This window comes from Caretta caretta, chromosome 17, assembly GCF_965140235.1.
Source record: "Caretta caretta isolate rCarCar2 chromosome 17, rCarCar1.hap1, whole genome shotgun sequence".
NCBI classification, from domain to species: Eukaryota; Metazoa; Chordata; order Testudines; family Cheloniidae; genus Caretta; species Caretta caretta.
In genome coordinates, this window is record NC_134222.1 from 8,257,162 (window position 1) to 8,274,257 (window position 17,096).

The 17,096-nt window shown below is 40.7% G+C and overlaps 1 protein-coding gene across 8 annotated transcripts in view; it reads right to left on the reverse strand.

Moving 5' to 3' along the window:
- Positions 1–17,096, reverse strand: part of SYNRG (synergin gamma) — a 133,928-nt gene that overhangs the window by 58,889 nt on the left and 57,943 nt on the right. For 3 of the 8 annotated variants that reach the window (XM_048823608.2, XM_048823607.2, XM_048823601.2), the window contains 7 exons: positions 16,672–16,835; positions 15,047–15,100; positions 14,183–14,279; positions 13,741–13,889; positions 9,897–10,007; positions 9,372–9,407; positions 3,875–8,050 (listed from right to left, as the gene is read on the reverse strand). In XM_048823608.2, coding sequence (XP_048679565.2) covers positions 7,919–8,050; positions 9,372–9,407; positions 9,897–10,007; positions 13,741–13,889; positions 14,183–14,279; positions 15,047–15,100; positions 16,672–16,835 — 743 coding nt within the window. In that variant the 3' untranslated portion in view covers positions 3,875–7,918. Of the gene's footprint in view, positions 1–3,874; positions 8,051–9,371; positions 9,408–9,896; positions 10,008–13,740; positions 13,890–14,182; positions 14,280–15,046; positions 15,101–16,671; positions 16,836–17,096 lie in introns of those variants that run through there. The other 5 variants (XM_048823609.2, XM_048823610.2, XM_048823602.2 and 2 more) reach the window with 3 other exon arrangements.

Below are 17,096 nucleotides of genomic sequence, written 5' to 3' on the forward strand. Positions count from 1 at the left end.
CAAGCACTGAATTTGGCTCACTACTGCATTTTTATCGTCTGGAGTTGTATTTGAATTTCCGAAATGCTGATATTCTGGTTTAAGAAAAGTATTGGAAGTGATCGATGTGTTTGTCATAATGATTTGTTGCACCAGACAGTAGAGTCTACAACCTAGTGGGCAGGATTCTGGTCTTCCAGGGTAAATCAGAACAACTGAAAACAATGAAGTTGTCCCTTGTGAAAAAACAGCGTTTAAATGGGATCAGAATCAAGTCTCTATAGCCTGAGCTGCACATGCATCAGTGGGAAAACACAATCTAAACGGATTCATGACAGAGGGGTTGGCCTGAATCCAAGAGATACACTTTGATTAACTCAGTACTGGAAATAAGTTTTCAAATGAACTGTGAAGATCTGAATTTCACCACAGTGGGCAGGTACCACTTGCTGAAAATCATCTACTGGGAAAAGAAAATGCTACATTAGCTTCTAGGGTCAGATTCAGTGTCCAATGAAGTCAATGGAATGACTCCCATTGAAGCCAGTGGCCAGTGAATTGGGCCCCAAGCCCACTTACTGCGTTTGGTGGGATAATGGTGCAAGGAGATATAAAAGGGAGAACTCGGCTTACCTCTTGAGGCATAGAAATGAGAAGCATCCACGGAAACCACGTCAGCTGTAGGCTCAACAAATACATGGATCTAAGGTTTTGGGCGTAATGAGACCACTGTTAAAATGAAGTGGTTATAAAATACCTTAATGCTTTCAAGAGCACAGACATTTAAAGTGTCCCAAATGGTTATTTTTCCTTATATGTGTAGACCCAATTCCACTGAAACCCCTTTTTTACATTTATCTCTATTAACTGTGGTAGGTTTAGACAAAACAGCAAGTGAAAACGTGGGGTGTTAACAAAAATGCAACGTTGCCTTAGTACACACACATTTATGAAGCCTGGCATTTCGCTAGCCGTCTATCAATGCAAGGATCTCCATGTACTTCAAAAACATGAACAAATTTAGGCTCAGTTCCTCAGTGCAGGAGGGAAGTTTCTTTCCCCTTTTTAGAATAATAGAAATGGAGGGCTGGAAGGGACCACAAGAGGTCATCTAGTTCTGCCCCCTGTGCTCATGTAGGACTAAGTACACCTAGACCGGGAGTGGGCAAACTTTTTGGCCTTAGGGCCACGTTGGGTTTCTGAAATTGTATGGAGGGCCGGTTAGGGGAGGCTGCGCCTTCCCAAACAGCTAGGCGTGGCCTGGCCCCCATCCCACCCCCACTTCTTCTCGCCCTGACAGCCCCCCGGGACTCCTGCCCCATCCAGCCTGCCCTGTTCCTGGTCCCCTGCCCCATCCACCCCTCCCTGTCCTCGGTCCCCTGCCCCATCCACCCCTCCCTGTCCCCTGACCAGCACCGGACCCCCCACCCCTGACTGCCCCATCCAACCCCCCCCCTTCCTGACTGCCCCCCTGGGACCCCTGCTCCATCCAACCCGCCCTGTTCCCAGTCCCCTGCCCCATCCACCCCTCCCTGTCCCCTGACCGGCACCGGACCCCCTACCCCTGACTGCCCCATCCAACCCCCCCCTTCCCGACTGCCCCCCTGGGACCCCTGCTCCATCCAACCACCCCTTCTCCCTGACTGCCCCCCTCCTTCCTGACTGCCCCCATTTAACCCCCGTTCCCCGCTCTCTGACCACCCCAACCCCATCCATGCCCTCGCCTCCTGACCACCACCCCGAACTCCCCTACCCTCTACCCTACCCCCCCTGCTCCCTGCACCCTTACCGCGCTGCCTGGAGCACCGGTGGCTGGCGGCATTACAGCCGTACCGCCCAGAGCACCAGGACAGGCAGCCGTGCCGACCGGCTGGAGCCAGCCATGCCACCGCGCAGCACAGAGCACCGGGTCGGGCTGTGGCTCTGCAGCTGCCCTGCCTGGCAAGAGCTCGCAGGGGGAAAGGGGACCAGCAAGGGAGGGGCCGGGGGCTAGCCTCCCAGGCCAAGAGCTCAGGGACCGGGCAGGAGGGGCCCACTGGCCGGAGGTGTCCCATGGGCCGTAGTTTGCCCACCACTGACTTAGACCATTCCTGACAGGTATTTGACTAACCAGTTCTTAAAAACCTCCAATGACCGGGATTTGACAACATCCTTTGGAAATCTATTCCAGAGCTTACATACCCTTACAGTTAGAAAGGTTTTCCTAATGTCTAACCTAAATCCCCACTTGCTGTGGGTAAAGCCAATTTCTTCTTGTCCTACCTTCAGTGGACATGGAGAACAATTGATCACTGTCCTCTTTAAAACAGCCCTTAGCATATTTGAAGACTCATCAGGTCTTCCCACCCCAACTTTTTCTTTTATCAAGACAAACACAGCCAGTTTTGTTTACCCTTTCCCGATAGGGCAGGTTTGATCAACTTTTTACAATTTTTTGTTGCTCTCCTCTGGACTCACTCCAGTTTGTTCACATCTTTCTTAAATTGTGGTGCCTTGCAGATGAGTTAACTAAAGCACAGGGCACGAAATCCTTGCCCCACTGAAGTCAGTGGGAGTTTTGCTATTAACTTCAATGAAGTCAGGATTTCACTCAGAGAGATGCTAAGTGATTTGGCCAAGGACACACAAAATGACTGTGGCAGACCGAGGACTAGAACCCAAATCCTCCAACTCCCTGTCCTGTGCTTCTTCCAGACGATTAACACAAAAACCCTCCCTAGGGACTAAGAATCCTCAAGACAGCCATCTATAAACTACCAGCAAAGTTAAAGGTAGAGCTGTAGATTTATTAACTCCAGTATTGCCACCAGTTGATGAATCTGAAATATCTTGAAACATCTCTGTGGTGGTGTTGTTGAAAAGCGAATTCTTCCATACAGATAACGCTTTTGCTAACAGGAAGTTCTCATCTCTATATATTTAAATAGTTCTCTACACCCACTGCAGGCCATTTTCAAGGGATCACACTCTCCAGGTTGCTAGGTGAGGCATCTCAAACGTGTTAATCATGGAGTACGGTGTGCAAATACAGGAGTGCTTTATTATGAGGCTGGTCTCGTTTCTACCCAGAGACTTGATATTAATTTTCCAATAATTCAGCGTAGAAGAGAGTCAAAGCCAAAACATTATGCAGTTCAAGCACTTCTGTTTTTTCTCAAGTTACTTTCACAGCATAATTAGGAGGCCTGCCCCAGTTGTTATGCTAAAAGGCACAGCATAAATGTATTCATGTTAAAATTCACTGAGTTGCTCCTAATTTTGTACTATCAAACCAATGTCAAGGCTTATAGACTAAGCAGTCTTGAGACCTTATGACAGCACAATCATTTTTCTTCCAGGCTGCATTTTTATCATAGGACCTATGGGTACAAGTGACTTATTGGTAACCGTGCTTTGGGCGTTATGGATATAGCTTAGAAATAATGGCATCTTTGGCCACTAGACCAAAAAAAAAAAAAAAATCACTCCAATCTAGTGTAGACCTATGGGGTGCATTGTTATCCACTGACCCGGGAAATCACTTAAGCATATGTTTAACTATATATGTGCTTTGCCGAGTCAGAGCCAGACACGGGTACTTAATGCTACCACCAAACTCAACATGTCAGCTCTCAGTGTTTGTTTCTTCTGTATTTAAACAAGATGTAGTATCTGCACAACACTTAAAATAAAAATCAATGCAGTTCCCAAGTATGTTTTGCTGGTGGGAAGCTTCTCAGATCCCCCACCAAAGTGGGAAAGATTCCACCTCATTCCTGTGGAAAAGTCCCATCAGAACCCACCTAAACACATAGCCAGGCGCTCTCTCAGAGTATGAAGGGTGAGATGTCAATGTGAATCGGTAACACACTGCAACACGCTACTGGCTGCATCCTGCAACAATTCACCGTACAGATTTGTCATAAATAGAGTTCTTTATTGAGATCAACATTTCATCGAGATTCAACAAAGCATTTATAAACTGTTGCAAGAATACGTGAAGTAAATCATATTAAAATGTAAAGTAATAAAAACTATTCTTACCAGGTTTAAAATACCGGCAACTACTCCAGCACATCACAAATTAAAACAAGAGGATCCACTGCTATACTAATCACAAAGCCATCTACACAAGAGAAATGTATATTCACCCAGATGCAGGAAGAAATACAACTATTACGTTTATATTTTAACATTGAGAATCAGAATTAAATGAAGGCCCAGAGAGCAAAAGATCTTTAAGGAAAAGTAGTCGTACAATAGCAGCTTTTATTGAAAAGGCATCCTTTCTGTTCCAGGTCTCATTAATTTAACATGTAACTAATTAGGAAAGAATATATTTCTTGGGTTTTCACAAGCTTCTTTTTCTTAGACCGTACGTCATCGTAACTTCACATTTACTACATGGTTTTCCAAGAAAGTGCTACTTAATTTAGTTTCAAAATAAACTTAAGTAGAAACAAACTGCTGCTGGGGCTGAAAACTCACTGGAATGTTCAAGTGCAGATTGTAATAATTCACATGTAACAAATAAAAAAAAACTTTATAACGAAAAGAGAGGTCAGAAAGCTTGCTGGGGTATTTAAAAAGTCACATGACAACCAGTTTATCAAGAGAGATCTTGGTACAGTTTGATTTATCCCTAATGCCTATTAGTACTGGAAGGAAAGATGACTTTAGTATATTTCCACTGAGAAAATTAGTCAGACTGCACCATTAGGAACCTATGGAGCACAGTATAGAAAAAAAATTTAAATTAACCAAGAAAATAACCTGTTAAAAATCAAGACACACATAGAACACAAATAAAAATAATTTTCCTTAGGCAATCCTAAGGCAAATCCAGAGAATATGTACATTAAAAATATTCACTTTCACAAATTTTGATAATGAAACAGAAGACATCCAAAAAGAAATTCATTTACAGTTCTAAAACACCACAGGCCAAGACTAAAAGTCTCAGTGTGCGCGTTAACCTACACTCAAGGAAAGCAAGGGAAAATGGTCCGATACAATCCAGTGTAGAAAATGTTGTAACCTTGGATACAGTTTCCAAGGACACTGGGCCCTTGGCTAACAGTATAATAGCTCAGAAGCTGAATGCAACACTGAATCATTTTAATGACTAGGATATGTAAGTGGAATGATCCTTCTTGTGTAATGCCCTTATCAGTGGTATCTAAATGTAAAACATTCACGTCATGAGAACCCTTTGAAGGTGTTTAGAAATATGCATTTTGCTCGACATGATCACTTTAGTATTGCCTGCCTCTTTCCCATTCTGTACAGAGCAGGGGACTAGTAATGCCATACTCCGATAAGCTCTACTGTAATTATACCCGTAAATGCCCTTTCCCTCTATTTACGTGCCAAAGACATGCTGGATATTTCTAACAGAGACAACGTATTTGCTTAACAAGCGAGTACATTAAAAAAAGAATGTAATTAGAATAGACTTTTGCCACAGTGCAATGAACTGTACTGTATTTGGAATACAAATTTGCTGTAGAGTTTCCACACTGGAGCTACTTTAGCTTGGGCCATGCTCTTAAAACTCATAGGAGGGTTGAAAAAAAGAAGAAGAGCCGTGGAGAAAGCCTACGCTAATAAAAGGCTTCCCTTGTCCCAATACAGTATTTATACAAGCTATTGCCTTGATTCAGCAGAGTACTTACGCATGCGAATAGTGCCATTGCTTTCAGAGGCACAAATCAGGTGTTTGCTTAAGTCCTTTGCTGAATCAGGGCCTAAGGGTCCGACCCTGCTAACTTACTACTGTAAGTCCTAGAGTAGTCAGTGGGACGACTTGCATTAGTAAGCACAAGGCATGATGAGGACTATATAGCAGCATATGGCATGGCAAGAAGCATATGGTCAAGGTGACACAAGTAGTATTTGCTGAGGGGGACAATTATCTTGTCAAAGAGCTGTTCTGAGGTCTATTGCACTTATACAACACGACTAGTTAGTAAAATAGTGGCCAGTCAATCAGAAATCAGGTTGCTTTGATAAACTGCACAGCAGAAGGTGGGTGCTGACTGTTACGTTATTGAAAAGCTGCCACTTGATTAACTTGGGTCTGAGACCAGAAGGCGCAGTATGTTACCATTAGATGAATAAGCAGGTTTCTGAGACTAGGAAGATCTATTTTAAATTTACTTTATGTAAATAAGGGTCATTCACTTAGCATTCTTATTAGCCAAGATCTCTTTCATTTGGTATATATTAATCTGTGACTAGAACTAGACAAACCATTTTTATCACCTATGCAATTTTGTTCACAGGAAATGAAAACCACAGGTCAGCAGTAGCTATTTACTTAGAACAGAGACAAGGCTTGGTTTGAGCAGCTGATGACATCTTGGAAAGAAGGAAGCTTCTCTCAAGGTCTGTTTGAGAAACTACAATAAATCAATGAACAATGAAATCATCAGTTATACCGAGGAAACAAACAGCAACTCTTGCTTTCCTCACTGAGAGTCAAAACTAAGAGGCCATATAGTGGTAAGGCCCTTTTGAAATAAAAGCACATTTCCTTTGGATTAAAAATTCTGTAAAGCAATTAGTAATTCAGAAATTCAAGAACCGTTATGTTCTTTCTGAACTGGGAAGCTGTCTTCACAGCAAACGTATTTTATTTTTGTATTCTGCACTGTCATCTTGATGTTGTCTCTAAAGAAAGAGCCCTATACGTCTAGATTTGTGAGTAACATTTTCCAATAGCCTGATACATTAATCTCTTACTGTCCAGACAGCAGCACCTGCCAAAAAGCCCCCCACGTATTTCGCATTTGTGCAGTCTGCTGGGAAATCTCAAATTCCAGTGTGAAAAAGCTAATATCTGAACTGCAAACTCAAAGCCAACCAGTGCCATCAGTTCAGAGAGTCTGGTAAAGAGCCTTGATAGACAATATTAAATTGCATGAGACATGCAGAGGAGTCCCATCAAGAAAAGCATAGTCATACACCACAAATATGTAGTGAAATATACAGGAGGGGCGTTTGATATTAGTGGGGTATGATTTTCAACATGATGTGCAGCAATTTAGTTATATGATTACATAACAAAGGACAGAGGGCTAAATGCATAATACATCATTTTGAAAGTATATCCCCTATGTTTGCAGTTATAGGACAAATCCAATAGAGGGGTAAAAAGGTTTGTCTACTACTTACAGCCACGTAGAAGAGACTGCATGTTTTAAAATCCAGCTGCCTGTTCTGAAGCCTAAAGATATGGTATGGAAAATTTAGATATACAATGATTTTTATCCCAATACTAACCCGCTAAATGTAGGAATAAAATGTATTCTGTAATACAGAACAATAATTCTATAAACAAACAATGGCTCATTGCAGCCTAACAATCCAATTCCTTCTAGGTCAATAACTTATTTCTGCTTGAACATTACTGTCACTTTTTGTGCATTTTAATAGCGTAGGAGCAAATATCTAAGAAAAACCACCACTCTCGGTTCATATATTTAAGTTAGAGGAAAGAATAGTTAGCAAATACACATTTCATGCATTTGGTTAAGGGGCCATTTCAGTTTAAACACACACAGCCTAGTATTTCATCTCTTTCTTGAAACGGTAAGACCTATTCCACTTCATGAGTCAATTTGCCTTGATCACCACAGTGAGTTGCTACATCTCAAAAAGTGCTAACCAATTCCAGCTTGAGAGAGAGGTTGAAATGCCATGTTTTATGCCACAGTACAAAATTCTCTGATTATTTCTGAAAACCTCAATGATGGCTTGAACCTTCCAGTGAAATTCTTCATGGGGAACTCGTATGGGAGAGTGGCTTTGACCCATTGCAGTACAGAAGAAATGCAGAAATGAACATTTCAGTAACCACTGCTCAAAAAAGCCTTCAGTGTTTATTCCCCTATATCACCACCATAAAGACCATGTCTTGTCATTGACTGACGTGATCCCTCCTTCAACGTACGTTCTTTCAAAGCAGGTCTGGCAAAATGAGGCCTGGAGGTTTCGGCTCCACACAATTGATCCAGAAGTTTGCACAGCTTGCATGGTACTGGTGCCCTCCATAAGCCAGTTTGAAATTATCCGTTTCTGAATTAAAAGCCTAGAATAACAAAAATTGAAACAAGTGTGACAGTCCCATCTGCTCAGGGATGTAAGAGCTAAAGAGGAGATCAGATATCTGCAGATGTGTTTACACTAAGAAGGCACAGTAGCATCAGACCTCGACCCTCTCACTCTGTAGACACCATCCTCAACTGCAGAAATGGGCCAAATGGCAAACAAAATTTCATTGTAGTCTGCAAGAATTTCTGAAGGCAGACCACATCCGCAACTGCAATGGCTGAAGTTGTAAGCTTCAGTCACTACACCAGGTTTTAGTAGTGGACATGGTTTGATTAGCATTACATTTGACCTCATACCTGGGAGCTGATCCAACTTGCTGCATGCATCTCTCACTAATTATCTTCTATAGGCAGGAAACAGTACACTGTACTGTACCTCAGAGATAACTTGTTAGGCCAGCCCATAACTATAGACTTCAAATTATTTCATTCACTGGGACAAATTACTCCGTGATTTAAGAGGTTGCAACTCCTCTGATACCAAAGTTGCGTCTGCTTACTGCAGGGCTCAGTTTGGTCTAGTGTCTTCTGTTAGGTGCAGCTACTTTATAAGAAAACCTTTTTGAATAAAGAGTGAAAAATCTATGAACAAGATGAAGAATATCTGAAGGGGGTTGATGTAGTCGTTGCTAGTAGGAGATAGTGCTTAGATGTCTGAGTAAACAACCACAAAAAAAGCAGTTACAGGGCTTATTTTACATAAGCTCTTTTGGGGAAAAGATTAATTTTTTTTCTCGTTCCACAACAGAACAGCTAGCAGCTTTTCATTGTAATTCCCTATTGCAAGGCTCTCTCGAAGAGCTTAGGGTTACCTTCCGGAATACTGCTGAAAATTTGTTTAAAAAAAAAAAGGAACCTGCAAAACATTTTTACTCTGGATTTCTAAAACCACGATAGCCTTTGTGTTATCCCAAAGCAACAGCTGGAGCATCGCTTTGTAAGACAAAAAGTCAAAGCTTATCTCACATGAAAGCTACAATTCTCCTTCCACAACAAGAAACCGGGAAGCTGTAGTTGTTCAGAAACTCATCACAGTGAATTATCTACCACACAACAAAAGTAGTACAAAAACCAGGAAGTTATTCACAATATACTGGCATGCAGACAAGACAAGGGGGAGGACTCGAGCACGTGTTAGTTGATCAAATTGGATGTTACAGTCACAGAAATGACTATAAGAAAAGGGTTCATGATTGGTACAATTGAGAATGACAGCGGAAGGCTGGTCACCAGTCTTGCCTTCCACGCTCATAATTAAGAAGATGAATCTATAAAGAGTATCATTTTACTCATTCGTACTTTCCTAGGATGCTCTTCCACAGGTTTCTCTTCTTTCTGAAATAATGTTGAAACCAAAAGATCAACAAAACTCCTGATGTATATGAATTGGTCAGCTATTCACTGCTGTCTCTATTCTGGGGTCCCTCCTCCCCACACTGAAGGCAATGAACCCCACCTGGCTTCATAGGCACAGGTACATTTTATATGGAAAATTCATTACAAGCTTTTTTTTTTTTTAAATAATCTCAGCTTCCAAGTCTGTTCCCCATGCTGCCCTTTATAAATGAATTTACCGTCTCAGCCTTTATACACAACTGCCACCAGTCACATCTCTCCCATGCCTGTTGAGCGTTGGTGAGGGGAGTTAATCTTCCAGAGGATGTGGTAGTAACAATGTTTGAGCTTGCCTACCATATGGATTCCACCTTTGCTACCGTCGGTGGTAAAATACAGCGAGGAAGTTTGTGAGCATAGACTAGGCACAGATAGAGAATTAAAGTAGTAAATGCAAAATGGGTTTGGCATAAAGGCGCCTCCACTTACTTTACTTCTAGAATCTACATTCAAGAGACACACCCCACATGCGAGATCTTGGGCATTTTTAATCCCAGGACGCAGCATACAAGAAGAGAAATCCAACGAGTTTTCATCTGGCTACAGAAATAACGAGACAGTTGGATTTAGGCAATTTCAGTCACTGGAAAAAAAAATTCACACGCATTATGACGAATTACCGGTGCGGCTGCTGTGGAGGGGCACGAAGGCAAACAAAGTCACAGGGCAAAGATAACATACTACACATGCCCATAAATTGATGCCCACTGTAATCAAAGCCATTAGCATATTTTCAAGCATACTATGTAATCTCCATGGACATTAATTTACCACATTCAAGCACTTGTAAAAGGATTAGGTAACAGAGGAGAGAATATTTGAATTCTATGTATATACACAGGTAGGCAACATATTATTTGCAGTTATAAAGATACCATGGGATAAATTACCATTGTGGCTAGTGCAGCTTCCAGATTGGTAACTAGGGTTAACGTTGATCACTCACAATTTTGCACTAATGTCTAACCATAGAAGGGCAGTTAGTAGTCAAGGATTTTCCTGCATCTGGAATGAGGGCATATCAGTACACAACTGAGTATTAATGGCTGCCCAAACTAGGCAACAATTAAGAGGGCTAATTGTTTTATTTTGTACATTAGTTTATGTTATGAAAAGGAGTGGGAGGACAATTGTGTGTTTAAGCAGAAAAGAGAGCTCAGTATGTAGTATAGCTTTCCTGATGCACCGTTTTACATTTAGGCGACAAGAGAAATGGTCAATGTAATTTTGCATTTGGGTGGTGTATAAACACTGAAGCTCGTTTGCAAGATTGTTGTAATGTGTAATGTTTAAACAATCAAAAGCAATGCATAGCAATACAAATGCAAGAGGCTTTTAAAAATTCTGGGTGATCCTAAAACAGATGCATACTTGTAATCCATACTCTAGGTATTCTAATCACAATCCCATAGCTGAACAATTTAAGAAATAATTGGAATCCTGAAAAAAACCTTTAATCTTTGAGTAGATCAATCAAATTAATAAAGGTACTAATATTTGTTTATCAAATGCATGAGTGAAGCAAATGAGAAGGTCATACAGTAATTTGCAATGAAAAACCATAAGGCTATGCATAAAATTACCTTGTAATGAAATTAATCCTTTAAATGATAAAATTAACCTTTTCAAGCACACGCCTGCGAGCTAGAGGACTCGTATGTACTTAACAGGCACTTCTGCTCCATTTAGAATCCATGATTGTAATTTTACAGGAAGGGATGTGCCATACATTAGGTACCAAGCAGATCCATTATCTGCTTTTTAAAACAAAACCAAAGCCAGTCATTTGCTATTGGTTTAAAACTTAAAAAAATATGAGTGTAGATGTTGTGGAGATGTGCTGCAATACTCTGATCCTCCCAAGTCAAAAACCTTATTTGGCTATGCTGGTAAATGACTGGTTAAGGACCAATATATGGGTTGGGAATTGTATACTGAAGTCAGATGTTTAAAACAAACAAAAAACCCCCTTGATTGTAACTCAGGATGAAATTTCACAGTTGTCACTAGGGAGTTAGGTTGGTGGGTCAGGGAGGGAAGGATGGAAGAAAGGAGAGAGAAAAAATGTGAATAATTTATTCTAGCCCTCCCTCAACCCCAACAGAAACACCACACAATTGCCTAAGCCTCACAGACCAGATTTTCTTCAGGTCCTGGCTTCAAATTTTCTGATGTAAACTGCCTCTCTTTGTAGTAAGATCCACCCTGAGCGAAATGTGCCATTTCACAAACCTAGTAAACACGTTTTGCCTTGCTCACCAGAGGCAAGAATTTTTCCCCACATGCGCTCTGCTCACCAATGGTCGTGTTTTGTCACATGAGGGCAAAGTTGTGGCAAAACTGAATGTTGAAACAAACATGAGAGCTACCGACAGGATCATGTGCACAGGGATGCACCACACCAGCCAAAGATTCTCAACAATTTAGGAGTGATGGTTTCTTTTTACATCACGATCAGACAGCAAGGAAGCGACAAAGTTCTATACATCTTTGTTGCCTTTAACTGGGGAAAAAGACTTACCTACCAAACAATTACTGGTTGAATACTGGACATCCTAGCTTAAGGCCAGACTGTGACACTCTCACTCACACTGAAGAGTCGTTTACTCCGTGAGTAGTCCTGCTGACGTCAATAGGACTACAAATGGAATAAGGTTCTACAGCGTGAAAGAAAGGGAATCACAATCTGGCCACTAATTACAAAATACTCTGAAGTACTTACTAATATATCAATACTTTATACACCCAATTTAAATATGAAAGAATCCTGCATGAATGTTAAGAAATCTTTTACATTCGAAACAGCATTTTTGATGACAACTATCTACCTTGAGAGGAGAATGCCTAGGTGTCCACTGATAGCTCAACCTGTCCTAAAACTGAGCAACAACAGTTTGACGTTATCAATTGTTGCATTAGATAAAGCCAGTCAGAATCTGACAAGGTTTTATTAAGATCTGTTTGCCACCAATATGTGGTACGGATGAGGTGGGAGAGAGGAGATGCCCATCATTTGTTGTCTCCATTTTTCAGGGACTGTAAAAAGTTTATTTCAAGTGGAAAACCAGCATACCAGATCTCACCTTGCAACTACTTCTCGATAAATGTGACAGTAGGATTTTTAATATGCATGATTACTCTGCATGCAGGGATCTGTGAATTAAGGATTCAGTGATAGGAGAGAGTATTGTGGAAATGACGCATTTATTAATCCTGGACATGATACACTGGTCTTAATCTAAGGATTAAAGGCTCTTTCACTATGCACTGAGTTCAAAGCAACCATTACAGTGGATCATGTCAATGTCCCCCAAATTAATGATTCCCCCAAAATGTGCTGAACCATTATTGTGGTTAAGTGCCTGCCAAAAAAATCCATTATATATCTGTACCCATCTCTATTCTACACGCACAGTATTTAATTGCAACCAAAGATGATGGTTAAAAATGGAAAAAGCTTAATGGAAAGTTAGAATTTTCTTGCCTTCTATTTTTAAATGTTCATCTCTTTTCCCGTCCCCCCCTATCAAGGAAGGATACTCCTTGATCCTGAGCCCCAAGTAGCTCTTTCTTCACCCCATTACCTCTAAATTCCCTGCAAGTGTGGATGCTCCTCTTCTCAGTCACTAGTCATCTAAAAACTACACAGAACCATTCTTTATATGTCATCAACAGCGCTCTCCCAACTGGCTACCCACGAAGCTGTGAGAGAAGAGAAGCACTTCCTCTTCCATCCCAGAGCTAGCAAGTTGCATCTGGCTATGGCAGTTCCAGCCAGAGGAGGGAAAGAGCTCAAAACAAGCATTATTACTTAGTTTGCAGCAGTTCCCAAAATGGGCTAGGCACTTCCCAAAACCAGAGTAAGACACGTAATACTTGGAAGATCTTGCCGTCTAGTCAGTCTCCCGCAGGGCGAAGCAGAGCACGAGAACTCGGGAAGCTCACTTCTGGAGTGTCATGAAGGCACTTATTTTTCCTTTCTAGATTCATGTTTGTCTAATTTAAATTACATGATGAGCAGATATACTATCGAAATCATTAGAAAATGAGGCAACCCCACCACCTTGCACCCACACAGTATTTTTCACCTGACGAGCTCAAACCAATTCACAAAGTTGCCTATTACCCTCATTTTACAAATGGAGAAAATAAGGAACAGGGAGTTTAAGTGACTCCTCAAGGTGTCATAATACATAACCATATGTAATGCTCCATCCATGTATTTAAACATGAGGGTTCCTGTAACAAAGAGGCAGCTTAATTATGGCCTTACCGTTAAAGCAGCAAGTGACATGAAGCTTATCAGGTTGTTCCATACTTTATCAATGTCCTTTAGCAGCTGTTGGAGTTTCTCACTACACACTGCGGTGGCCTTGATACCCAGTTCAACTCGTTTTGTTACTCTATAGACCTCAACAACCCCTGTCAAAATTAGAGTGGAGAATTATAGGCAAGTTGCTAACTCCCAAGCAGAGCATACCAGAAATTCCCAAAACTGAGACTCAGAAAGAGCACCTAATAGACATTGAGAAACATGTGACCACCTTAATCTGTTTCAAAATTATTGTGCTATATTCATTTGGCTAAAGAGTCACTCATCATTCCAGTTTGGAAATTCATTAAGCTAAGGACACCATTTGGAAACAATTAATAACATCCTCTTATTTTAAATGGGGACACACTTAATGTAAGAGACATAAGAAAATGAAACATACCTAATAAATATTCCATGCCTTGTGCCGACTGGATGACTTCAGTGCAAACAGATGAACTACTGATTCCATTTAGGGTATCATTTGCCTTCTTAATGACCTAGCAGAAAGGATGCTGGTTATACCACCAGTTTATTTACCTCGAAGTAACTTTTACAAACAAAATTACAAAAAAGAGAAACTGCTGTACTAAAGAGAGATTAATGCAATTAGCAGGAGAGTTGGTATAGTCCGTCACATGGGTTTAATTTGTTCTTGCTTATAACTATATACAGACCAGGGTAGAGGAATGGCCATGTTTAGAAATCAACTCATCTTCATTCAACTGTCCTTTTTGCTGATGGAAATGTAAGCATGTGTTCAGGAATTTTGTTTAAAAGTGATGTTTGGCAACGTTTACTATCCATTAATCCAACAAAACAACACTTCAAGGAGGAGAACTATTGTAGCTGCAAACATAAGGGCCTAAGTTACCAAAAGTGACTCATGATCTTGGGTGCCCACTTTGAGACATTTTAGAGGGGCCTGCTTTTCTGAAAGTGCTGAGCCTCCACCCTCTGAAAACCAGGCCCCTATAAGATGTCACTGAAGCGCCCAAATTAACTAGTCACTTGAAAATTTAGGCAATGGCTAAATTAACTTTAAGTGACGAAGAATAAGATACTAGCTTTACTTGATACGGTGACCTATCTGGTTAGGTTAATTTATATATACACATACTTAGTTGTTGTCTATTGACACATTAATTTTTAAATCAATTCATACAGGTCCATGCATACCCTGTCCAGATGCTCAGAGTCTGAAAGAGTATATCAGGTGATCTGTACGGAAAAGAGGAGGTAATTTTGGTAGAGGTTACACACTTACTTGTAGGGCACTTTCCAAACATCTCTGCCACTCATACGCATACCTCTCGCTTTCCTATTTGAAAAGACAAGGATAGTCTGAATTCTTTATAGTTTATTATACTTCAGCTGAATGGGCACAGAAAAGATTCTGTCTCTCCCAGTATGTAATCTATTTGAGACCAACCATACATGTGATTTTCCTGTATTAATTTCTCATTTTGGTTCGGTGTTCATAAAAAACAGCAGACCGTCACATAAGGTTCTGAAGCATGGATTTGGGAAAAAAATATTTTGCATCTTTTTCCACACAAGTAGGACAACCAATAGAAAGTAAATATTCTCTTTGCATCTTAACTGCAACATTTGATCCACAGGAGCTATAAGACAAATTGAAAATAACGAAAGAAGAAATCGGAATGGCTGAAAGCTCCAACTGCAAGTGCCTACCATAGCTGCATAGGTCACAAGGTTGCATATTTGTTACTGAGGAAGAACTTTTATAGAGTGCTTTACATTTTCAAAGCACTTTACAACCAATTCTTTACATAGGTGAGTGCAATAAGTAAACACAGTATGGACAGATATTAAGAGTCTAAGTGATTTCCCAAAGCCAGTGGACCCAGGGCCAACACTGGGATTATATTTTAGGAATTACTGGTTTCCAGACACAGTCTTAGACCACTTGATCACAGTGACTCAAATGATTTCTAGTGATGTGTCTAACTAAAAATAAGGAAGTTGGACACTGTATGTTTGGATTATAGATATTTATGACTGTGGAAATTAAATCTTAAATAGCAGTGCTGTATGAGAAGTTACATAAACTGATTTTCCTCCCAAATAGACCTAGTGGAGCTTAATGTGTCACAGAGGTGATGTGAGTCATCAGAAAGAAGTAGACCAACTGTGGTGCTCTAAATATCTATTTACTGGCAGACTTCATGAAGCCATTCTTTTTACAGAAGATTATTCTTATGCTGTCTTGGAACCCTGCTCAGGGAAAGAGGAGCTGTCCAAATAAATTGGGGAACAAAGGGACTAAGAAAGCTTATGCTCAAATAAATTGGTTAGTCTCTAAGGTGCCACAAGTATTCCTTTTCTTTTTGCGGTTACAGACTAACACGGCTGCTACTCTGAAACCTTTCCAAACATATGCATTTATAGGCTTCAAACAGTAAACAACTATATGAAGCGTCCCCTACCCCCAGTACACCGCAGTTCATCTGGCTAATTATCCTTTAAATTCATTTTACCAATTCCTCACAGTTTACAACAGCTTTGTTTCTTACACATGTGCATCTATTCAAGTGCAGGGATGGGCCACAGAAGTATAACTAATATACTACCTTGACTTTACCTAGTGTTGAGTTTGGGTAGCTGGCATGAATGTTTTAAACAACAAGGTACTATTTATTATTCCTAAAGCACCATACATGTGGCATGCAGCTTTATAGACAGCTAGCAAGAAATCTCCTTCTCAAGCATTTTACAGTTCAAGGGCCCAAACCTGCATGGAACTGAGCACCCCTTTCAGGAACATGACCCAAACTGTAAATCTAGCTATAATCTCAAACAGCTGGAATTTGGGATATTTTTAATATTGCATTGGTCCATGCCTAACTTGCTTTCCAGACCATTCCTTACCTCTACCTCCCCAGTGAGATCTTTATATTTGTCTCTGATGACAGGCAAAGCAGGCTTCTCACTCAAAGTATTTGAGCGATCTCTAAATGGTTGCTCCAAAGCTGGGGAAGGAGAGGAACGACTTATTTCTCTGTCACCCAGACTCAAGCTCCTTTTGTGAGACCCTATAAGAAATTATATTACAAGCTAATTATATACAGCATATACCAATAGAAAAGCCCTTAAAATCAGTGTAGTGCTGCACTGACAGCCCAGAAGAATGAAGTTCTCCGTTCACTTAACATATAAAACAGCAATGCAAGCTTCCCCATGCAAGGTGATGAGACTAAAGTTTCAACCTTCAAGCCCATTCAATGCTTACAATACTTGCAGTATATAAAACAAAAAATAGTTAACTCTAAAAGGGCTTGATCCAAATCCCTCTG